General features: G+C 48.3%; 1 protein-coding gene across 1 annotated transcript in view; it reads left to right on the top strand.

Moving 5' to 3' along the window:
• The window catches only part of MYH7B (myosin heavy chain 7B), a 57,000-nt gene that overhangs the window by 27,833 nt on the left and 18,768 nt on the right, over positions 1–10,399 (top strand). The window contains exons 13-21 of the mRNA XM_019513014.1: positions 426–544; positions 1,559–1,708; positions 2,015–2,185; positions 4,329–4,508; positions 4,598–4,730; positions 5,625–5,701; positions 7,739–7,826; positions 8,907–9,024; positions 9,726–9,849. Coding sequence (XP_019368559.1) covers positions 426–544; positions 1,559–1,708; positions 2,015–2,185; positions 4,329–4,508; positions 4,598–4,730; positions 5,625–5,701; positions 7,739–7,826; positions 8,907–9,024; positions 9,726–9,849 — 1,160 coding nt within the window. The remainder of the gene's footprint in view (positions 1–425; positions 545–1,558; positions 1,709–2,014; positions 2,186–4,328; positions 4,509–4,597; positions 4,731–5,624; positions 5,702–7,738; positions 7,827–8,906; positions 9,025–9,725; positions 9,850–10,399) is intronic.

The following is a 10,399-nucleotide window of genomic DNA, read 5'->3' as shown; positions in this document are numbered from 1 at the left end:
ATATAACCTTCAACAAAAGAACTCTAACAGCTCTACAACAGTCACATGCTAATATTTGCCAGAATTGTTGTGCAGCTGTGTACTGTACAGCTGCAATAGGAGGGATGAGGAGGAAGGAGGCATGCATCTTGCCACCAAACTGTGAGGATTAAAGTAAACCTATTAAGATGGACCAAATCTTTTGGAACAGTTTCTCCAAATTGGTAACACCTCAGTAAGGAATACATGCAACAACAGTCCACCTGTAAACACCCCCCGCACAGAATGCCCCTTTACGTCACATGTCCAGAGGAATAGAGGGTAGGTGCTTCACCCAGTGAAAGTCAGCAGACTTTAAAGTCCTCCATACTCTAGGAGCCCACATTCATTTCTTGACTATGTCTGTCCCAGTGCTGGCATCTTCATGGTTTGACACTGCATTGCAGGTGCTGACAAGGCTGCCTATCTCATGGGAATCAGCTCAGCTGATCTCATCAAAGGGCTGCTCCATCCCAGAGTGAAAGTAGGAAATGAGTATGTGACCAAAGGTCAGAATGTTGAACAGGTGAGTGAATTGTGACTATGGTTCCTGCTTACGGTGTTACCTAGGATCTCAGCAATATGTACCCAGAAGAGTCATGACTTCAGGTGGCATTCCCAGTGCAAGGCACTTGGATTAAAAATTCACCTTCTCTTGTGGTCTCACAGAGTCTGACTTTGGGAGTCCCAAGACCATGGGGTAAAATATAGATATGGCTTTTCAACAAAGTACAAATGGCTTTCATCAATGGTACAGATCATTCCTTGTTACTATGCTAGAGTAGTTAAAGAATATGGTGGCTTGATGGCCAGATAGTTTCAGACACTGCATTTTATAGACATGGGTTGAGGTTATAATTTTGATTCAAACTCTTTTGAATGGCAGAGAGCTTGGGCTCAAATCTCTGGTCTCTCTAGCTTGGATCCAGACTTTGGGAGAGACCTCATTTGTGTGGTTCTGCTTCAAGTACAGGCAAAATCTCATGAGAAATTTGGCTTAAGATAGTGGAAGCCTCAACAAAACAACAGCTCATTGGGAGTTGAAATCTTGCAATTTCAGTTTGTGAGATTTCAGCACCATTGATGGATCCTGAAACTTGGCTTGTATTGTGAGTCAGGCCTGAAGGCCAGTCCTGTGGTAAACTTTTCAGACATGTTTATATGAATGAGGAGCCTAAGTTTCAGTTTCAGAGAATCCTGAGTCTTGTAATAAGTCACTGGGACTTTGCCTCCTAGATCACTTGGGTGCTTATGAAAATTTCACACCAGATCTAAGCTCCATTCCAATATCTTCTCAGCTGGCTGCATGTACCCTTAGGCAGGACAAAAAGGCACAATATAAATGGCAAGAACACAGAACACATCCCAACTTAGTGGCTGCAAACATGAAAGGTCCTTGATGGGAATAGTGATTTCCCTTGCTGTGGCTGGCTTTCCCCCTCCAGTTCTGAGAGTAGCCAGTCTGGCTGGATGTAGAAAGAATGAAATCTTTTGGAACCAAGTCCTTTTATGACAATCCCTTTCTCATTTGCACTGACAGGTGGTGTACGCAGTCGGGGCCTTGGCAAAAGCCACCTACGATCGTATGTTTAAGTGGCTGGTGACTCGTATCAACAGAACCCTAGACACCAGGCTGGCCAGGCAATTCTTCATTGGAGTACTGGACATTGCAGGCTTTGAGATCTTTGAGGTGGGCTGTGGGACATGCATAGTAGCTGTGCAAGGTGCTGGGGTGGCATGTGCAGTAACTGTCTGAGATCCCCAAACATGGACAGAGCAGTTTCCATGCCTTGAAGGAGCTTTGCTTCCTCCATGAAGAGACAGGTCTCTATGGAGTGTGGAGCCCTTGTGTTAATTCATTTACCCAGAATAACTCCTCTAAGTCCTTAGGAATTACTTTACTGTCATGGAGAGCCAGAGTATAGAGTGGGCTGGTGACTCCCTTAACTACTGTATGCTCCTCCTGTTGAAGCAGAGATTTGTTTTATACCTATAGTATAACAGCTTTGAGCAGCTATGCATCAATTTCACCAATGAGAAATTGCAGCAGTTCTTCAACCACCACATGTTTGTTCTGGAGCAAGAAGAATACAAAAAGGAAGGCATTGAGTGGGTCTTCATTGACTTTGGCCTGGATTTGCAAGCCTGCATTGATCTGATTGAGAAGGTAAGGCATAGGATGCTGAGTCAGGTCAGGGTCTGCTAGCAAGTTCATCTGTGTCTGAGACAGGAAGTGTTAAATATAAATCCATTTGGACTGTATAAGCAGGTTTGGGCTCTAGAGGTAACTGTGACAGTCCCTAGTGACTATGCAACCCTTACTCAGCTCCAGCTCTAAGGTGCCCTCCCCTTTTTACTTCCCTGCCATGACTTGATGAAATTGTTTGATTGGAAGGGAGTCTGCCTAGTGGGTCCTAGAGTGAGCCCTGGTTCCTCTCTAGGTAGGCCCTGATAACACGTCAGTGCCCTTCCCTCGGGTGCCAGTTAGCCTTAAGGACTAATCACTGCCTCCAACCTCCCTTACAGCCATGCCCATACCTTGCAAGTGTTACCAAATAATGACTTTGGTGGGCAATTGGCTCCAACTCAATAGCAGGCCACCTCAGATCCTTGCTGGGGTCTCAGCCTTCCCAGCCTCAGCCCCTTTTCTTTTGCTAGTTCCCTTAGCCTATGCCTACTGTGCCTGACCTGTCTTCTGGGATCCAGCCCCTGACCAGCTAATCTGGTGTTGTCCTTGCCCTGTTCTGGCCAATACTCTTGCTGGACCTGCTTAGGTTCCTGGGCTCCCTGGCCTTGGCTCCCTCCTTGCTGGTCACTGGGACCCTGGCCCTTGCCCAGCTCTCGCCCAAGCTAGGTTTCACCCTCTCTCTCTGCTTTAGATTTCCTCTCAAGCCTAAGCCTGTGGCATGCCCTGGCTTGGGCATCAAGGCCCCTAGCCAGGCTCTTAACTCTGGCATGCCCTTGGCACCTCACTGTGAGTTAAAACAGCATGTGCCCCTCAGGCACCCCACCATAGCTTCTGCACACTCCTCTTTCAACCACTTGCAAAACACCAGTTGACAGTAACCAAAGAGTAAGCGTTCTAGCAAACACAAACAACTCCTACCCCAGTCCAAACATAAGCAATGGCTACCTGCTTGCGTAACAAGGCTTCTCTTTACCTCAGGTAATGTTCTGCTGTGAGGCATCAGCACTTTATTTACCTTCCTCAAGATAGCCCCCATGCCAACTAGGAGAGCTTTTGCCCCAGCAGCCTCCATGGTCAGACTGACTCTCCTGGATCAGATCCTGTGTTTATATACCTCCCTGGCCCTGCTTCTGCCCCCTACCTGTCAGGTGCCTCCCTGAGATGCTGCAAGTGTTTCCTGATTCAGTTTCAAAGTGGCTTATTGCTGTTGGACTCTGCTGTGCTTCTATCTTGTTTCCCATGCAAGGCTGTAGCCCATGGTGCTACTCCAGCATAACTAGTTCTGTGGTAAGTGCTTGCATCAGGTAACTCCTGCAGTTCCCTGTCAATTCATAATGAGCAGCTTTCTCTGCCAGACTCCTGAGGCCCTCTTTGCTGCAGGAGCAGGAGGTCTGTAGCAGGAGCCTTTGGCTCTTTGTTATAGACTGCATAGAACTTTGAGAACCCCTATTCCAAATCAGTCAGCCAGCCAAGCAACACAACATAATAGGTCTGTAGCGCAGTGCATAACAACTCACTCTCACCGGTGTGACCTTTGTTCTACAATGCTCACTAGGTCCTCTGGAGATTCCACATTCCTGCCTGGCACTTACTGGTTTAGAATAGCTCTGTACAAGTATTTCCACAGGTGGGGAGAAATCACATTGGCAGGGAGCTGACAAACAAGACAAAGTAGGTTTTGAAGGGCCCAAAGTCTCCTGGCTCTCACTGACATTCTGTGGGAACTGGGAAAAATCCATTTTGGGCCTGTGAAAATCTGACCCATTCCTGACTCTTACTTGTTAGGGGGAATGCAGCAGGCAAAAGATTTAGGGGAGAATTTCATGCTAGAATTGTCTTCCCATCTGGGATATGGGAAAGAAAGATGGAACTATTTCAACACAAAATTATAACAATTTGTGCCCTGGTTCCTACCCACATCACTTCTTGCCATATGCCAGAATGAGGAAACAGCCTTCTTGGACAGACCCTTGGCATTTTCTTGACAGTAGCACAGAACAAGTCTCCTGCTATTCAGGAGCAGGAATGACTATGCTTGTGGATGGAATATGGTGGAGAGACGTGGCAGTCTGTTTCCTGCTGTGCTGAATTCCAACCTGCTGATGGTACCTTTGTCTTGCAGCCCCTGGGAATCCTTTCCATCCTGGAGGAGGAATGCATGTTTCCCAAAGCCTCTGACATGTCCTTCAAAGCCAAGCTGTATGACAACCACATTGGAAAGTCGCCCAACTTCCAAAAGCCGCGGCCAGATAAAAGGCGCAAATATGAGGCTCATTTTGAGCTGGTACACTATGCTGGAGTGGTACGTCTCAGGCTATTTTTTTTTCTATGGACTGTTTGTGCCTTCTGTGCTGGGCTGCAATTGCTCTTTCCTTTGTTCTTTCTCACCAGGTGCCTTACAATATCATTGGGTGGCTGGATAAGAATAAAGACCCCCTGAATGAGACAGTGGTGGCTATCTTCCAGAAATCTCAGAATAAGCTCCTGTCTGCTGTATATGAGAATTATGTGAGTGCCACTTCAGGTAAGATGTCGCTTTGTCTCAGTTTGCCCTTTACACAGACTATGTTCTCTCTGTGGCCATACTTTCATCATCCCTTTGCAAACAACAGCCTGCTTCAGTTGGCTAGCAGCTCTGACAGTAAAAGACCATCACTTGGTCACAAAGAGGCCTTCTGGTTGGTTAGTGCAGGCATTGCTCTTTTGCACTGACCTATGGAAGAATGACTTTAATACTGCTGTATGGTCTCCTTGTCCCTGGAGTAGGGGTGCTGCAGTACAGTTCGGGTGACATTGGAGACAGATGGTGTCGTGTGAATGAAGGGGAATCTCAAAGGGGAGGGCCAGATAAAACCAGCAAGGGTGATAGAAGTTTGTAGTTACCTGTGGGCTGGCTCCACAGTCATGTATTGCTTTTACCATTTTTAGCAAAGCCTGGGGGCAAGTGGAAAAACCTGAGCTTGGGCGAAGTTTGTGGGAATTTAGCTCATATTTGCACCAAAGGGAGCCAGGACTCACTTGCTACTTCATTCTCCCAATGTTGTGTGATAAAGGGGGATTCTGTCCTACACGCTGCTCCTAGGAGAACTTTCATCCAGCTGAGACACAAGCCTCTGTGTATATGCTTACTCATCCCCTACATGCAATGCCTTCCTTCCAGGAGCTGTGGTCAGGCACTCATAAACTATCCACCACAACTAGCCCTAGGATGTGCTCACACCTCTTTCTCTTCCCCTCCCCTATCATTCCCTGGGACAGCTGTTGTACCTCTAGCAGTACCAACAATAGTGTTAGTATCTTCCATGCCCAGTAGATATGGCAGACCATGGTTTAGGAAGGACACAAACCTCACCTAAGTAGATGCTCACAAGAGAAGGAAGGAATACTTTATCAATGTACTGATGTTTCACTCCAACAGAAGATCCACCCAAGTCAGGAATCAAGGAGAAGCGTAAGAAGGCAGCTTCCTTCCAAACTGTGTCTCAGCTGCACAAGGTAAGGACAACCCCCCATTCAGGCCATCAGGGAAACCTGTTCACAAGTCCCAGAGAGAGACTATAACAATTCCTGTGGATAGGCCCGGGCATTCTGGAACCATAATAGAGAGAAAAACCTCAGAGGGTGGTCTTTTTTGGAGCTTGGTTTCAGCATCTCCACCCATCAGGCAATGTGTGCTCTGATACTCATGTGGGTCACAGCCCTATTCTCTTGCTGTTTGCTTCTCATCTTTGTGCACTCAGTGAAGGACCCAGGGTCCTAGACTGAGAGGAAAATAGCTTCCTGTGAGGTGGGGCTTGTGCAGTTTCTGTCCCATGATGTCTGTGCTGCCTGGCGCCTGGCAGCTTCTTCGCCATTGAGAGAGCGGCAGTTAAGACTTGCAGTGATGTTTAGATAATGTATTACATGAACATCACTTTAAGTCTGTGCTACTTCTCTCCTCACTCTTGACTGCGGGAAGGACAGCCCTTGGGCAGAAGAAATGAAGGTGGATTTTGCAGAGCTCAGCAATCAGCCCCCTGGCTCTCCTGTATTGAGAGATGACTAAGGCAGTTTGCTAGCTTGGGGAGCACATTCCACTGAGCTCCCCAGCTCACAACCATAGCCAAGTTGTTTCTATGTCCATCTTTGGGCCAAGGAAGCAAGGGGAGTGGATTAGAAATAAAGCCATTGGGGTTCCCAAACATAAAGCCAGATCCTGCAGTAACAGTTTCACACTGCGGTGATGGGGGGGGGCGGTGCCAGCAACTCTGTTAGCTCTAGCAGCAGAGGAGAGAGGAGATGCTTCTGAGCTGAAGTCTCTTGAGTCAACTCATTTCTGGGTTTCTTTCTCAAGAATAGTTCAAAGTCTCAAGGGAACGGCTTTTGCCTTTGACAATCCTAGCACTGTGCAACATAGCTGCTATGAGATGTCTCTTTTTAGTGTGAGAGAAGAATTCAGTCTCTGGTGGCAGAACAGAGGTTGCCTTTCTCACAAGAGTGGTAAAGTCTCATCAAGTGAGCTTGTGCTGGTTCTTAAAGTGAAAGGAAAACCCAGATACTAATATCATGTTAGCTCCCCACTCCACACTCTGAATAAGATGAACTGTACCATGTGGGCCCATCCCCTCTATCCCCATGTACCCTCCAACATTGCCAATTTCTTTCACTGTAGTGGCATTGTGTAACAAAGTTCACAGGAGCTACCTGGTGGTTTGAGAGGAGGAGGCTGCCTAAGCAACGTGGCTGGCTCCATCCTCACACTCCTGGGGCCAAAGGCAGGCAACAAATGGAAATAAAGTTTGTAGCTTCCTCTTCATGCCCACTCAAACCTATAAGAAACCCATTACTGAAAGCAGTGCTGTTCAGGTTCAATAGCTATGCTGTGCTCAGGACCCCAGATAGGAGCCGTGTAGTGCTTCCACAGGGCTGCAGCCCTCTAGTACATCTCAATGGAACAGAATTTGGGATGTTGGAAGGATACAAGGCCCCAGATTAGAAAGTTATAGCAGGACCTTAACATCCCAGGATAAGACTAAGCTTTAGTAGCTGAAGAGCGAGCGATAAAGAGCTAGAAAATGAGGATTGAGGGGCATTGGTAGAGCTGTGGTGACCAGCAGATTGGGACTGAGGGGTACTGGCAAAGCTGTGCATGGGGGTAATCCCAGGAAAGAATAATAGGGAGGTAAAGGTCAGGATTGAAGGCTGCCTGCAGATTTTGCCCAGGACACTCAGCTTTCACTGTCATTAACTTTACACTAAAAATTTCAAGGAGATGGTACATCACCAGTTCCTCAAAGACTGTGCTGGTGACATTCAGCCTTTTGACAGCCCCTTCCCAAGTGATCCAGGGACTCCACAGGGCCCTGACATGGGCTCAAATTAGTACTTGTGCCTTGGTTAGAGAAGGACAGGCCATCACTGTGGAGGGTATTAGTGAGAAATGACAAGTAGCCTCTCTGCTTCCACCCACTGTGGTGGGCTGGGAGTGAGTGAGCTTCAGTGCAAGGCAGGACAGCAGGACCTTCCATTTCATCCTGCCTGTCTGCCCTACAGGAGAACCTCAACAAGCTGATGACTAACCTGCGTGCCACCCAGCCTCACTTTGTCCGCTGCATCATCCCCAATGAAACTAAGACCCCAGGTAGGCACCAGCAGGGCTTTGGGGCAGATTTGGGACAGGATTAGTAGCAGTTACAACTCATGGTCATTGTTCTTGTGCATGTGGCATGTGTATGTAGCAGGCATCCTCTAGAACTCTTGAGATTTCCATCCCCACCCCTCTTCACATCTCTTCTTCCCTTACACATGAGCCCTTTCCACCTGAGAATTGATTGCCATCTCCTGCCAGGAGGGGACACTGCTGAGCACAGTAGATATCCCACTTCCTGTGCACCAGTGCCTGGGGCTGGCCTGAAAGGGAGGAGTGAGAGTCCCTCTGCATCTACAGAATCCTGGACTGCAAGAATTTCAAAGAACTCAAACTCCAGGGGTGCCTGTAAATGTGCTGCGGGGCTGTTTTGATGCACTATAATTACAGCGCGTCAGAGCAGACTTGACTAATTGAATCTGCTGGAGAATGGTAATTGCCATGCTCCAGCCAGCTTCTGTGTCTTGTGTATTAGCGTCCACGTGTTCAAAATGGTGGCAGGGGTACCTTAACTAAAGTTCATCAAACGAGCTTTAGTTCAAGTGCCCCCACTGCTTTAGTTCAAGTGCCCCCATACGTGAGATTCTGTGGTGCTTTAACTAGAATGGCTCTCAGAGCTGCTCTAATTAAAGTGCCCCCCCCACACCCCTGGATCATGTGTAAAAGTGCTCCAGGAGCCTTAAAACAGAAAGCACGTCATTTGGAGAAGCCTTGGTTAAAGCTCTTGGCAGATGCTGCTTTTACCCTGCCAGGGTCTTCTGCCAGCAAATGGAATGCAGCTACCTTCCTCGCTAGAAGTCAAGCCATGTTCCAGTTCTCTGAGCCTTTGTTCTGTCATGGGACATAAATGAGTCCCAGGTAGCACATTCCACCTCCCAAGCCATAGGGAGGTACCCAAGCCACAGTACAGGGATTTTAGCCCTGGGCCAGAGGGCTGGGTAAGACCTTATTTCAAACAGAAGACATTTACAAGCTTCAGATCAAAATCAAGGTTCAGCTGTTGACATGCCAACCCTATACATTTTGGGGTTTGTCTTGGGCCTGCATCAATCCCTTGCCTTCTCTTTCCTGCAGGAGCCATGGACCCCTTCCTGGTGCTGCACCAACTGCGGTGTAATGGTGTGCTGGAGGGCATTCGGATTTGCCGCAAAGGATTCCCAAACAGGATCCTCTATGCTGATTTCAAGCAACGGTACTTCCCCCTGCCATTTTTGGCATTTGTGGGGGCAGGGAACAGATTATTTCCATGTTCTTCTCCCAAAATGTGCTGGTTCAGCCAAAAACCACAGTAGGACATCCCAGCATGTGCTGTTCCCAGCATGCTCTGTGGCTGGACCTTTGGTGCATTGACCTGGGATATGCCTCAGAATTTGCTGATGGGACACAGTGAATGGGCATACAGCAGGGCCCTGTGTGCCATCCACAGGGTGACATTCAGGACAAGGGGCATAGAGACCAAGAGTCTACATTTGGGGCTGACAGTGTCAGTTCTCACTCCAGACAGAATGAGGCCCAGACCCACCATGTCAGGTACACAGAGCATGGCTCTGAATTCTTTTCCTGTTCATCTGCCCTTGCTGCATCTGAGTAAGCCTCATCCAAACCTCAGGCACAGTCTTCCACCCCCTTGAGCTGGACCTGACTCCTTACTGTGTGGAGCCCACTTGCTGTTTGTTCCTACAGTGCCAGCTTTTTGAGGCCCTAGTTGTGAATGGGCAGGGCCTGCTGGGCAGCCTCATGGTGCCCCAGTGCTCTCTGGGTCCAGAGTGGCCATACCATGTGGTGCAGAGGCCTGTTTTTTAGGTTGGTAACGCTACACAAGGAAAGGGAGGAACTGGCAGCTCCAGAACAAGGGCTTCCCTCACACGCTACCCCCTTTGTATATTTCTGCAGCTATCGTATCCTGAATCCTGCTGCTATTCCTGATGACAAGTTTGTGGACAGCAGAAAGGCCACAGAGAAACTGCTGAGCTCCTTGGATCTGGATCACACACAGTTCAAATTTGGTCACACTAAGGTGAGAGAGGCCTGAGCAGTAACAGGGGAAGGAAGCACTGAGCTAAAGAAGAAGCTGTAGGAGTGAGGAAAATTAGGCAGGACAGTCCTCTGCCAGGGGGTTAAAGTAACAGAGCCAATCTTCCTCTGCCACCTCCAGCTCACTCTTCTCTCTACACTCTTCTCTCTACTCTTCTCTCCCCACTGCGCAGTACCCACCAGTACGGTGCAGTCCTGGTGGAGTATGGGTTGTCTCTGACCCTACTGCACAGTAGCAATGAGCTACTGTTCAGTAGCAACAGCATCATGGTTAGTGCCTGCCGATGCTACATTGCCATAGCAATGAGCTACATCACTGTAGCTTGTTGCTATGGTGACATAACATCTTGTATAGATGTGCCCAGTGATACTCAGCCCCTCTGGAGCTCTTGGTGTGAATCCTGTCTTCTCTGTGTAGTGTCAAGTGACATGGAGAGGGCCTCCTGCATGTCTCACTTCCCTGCCTCTTCTTGGCTCCTATAGGAGCTGCTAGGTTGCTTGTAGGAAGGAGGTAGGGTGTGGATTGCTGTGTG

Source organism: Gavialis gangeticus, unplaced genomic scaffold (genome assembly GCF_001723915.1).
Source record: "Gavialis gangeticus isolate Ggan-Ray unplaced genomic scaffold, GavGan_comp1, whole genome shotgun sequence".
NCBI classification, from domain to species: domain Eukaryota; kingdom Metazoa; phylum Chordata; order Crocodylia; family Gavialidae; genus Gavialis; species Gavialis gangeticus.
The sequence above is the reverse complement of the archived record's forward strand: the minus strand, read 5'-3'. Positions and strand labels throughout refer to the sequence as shown.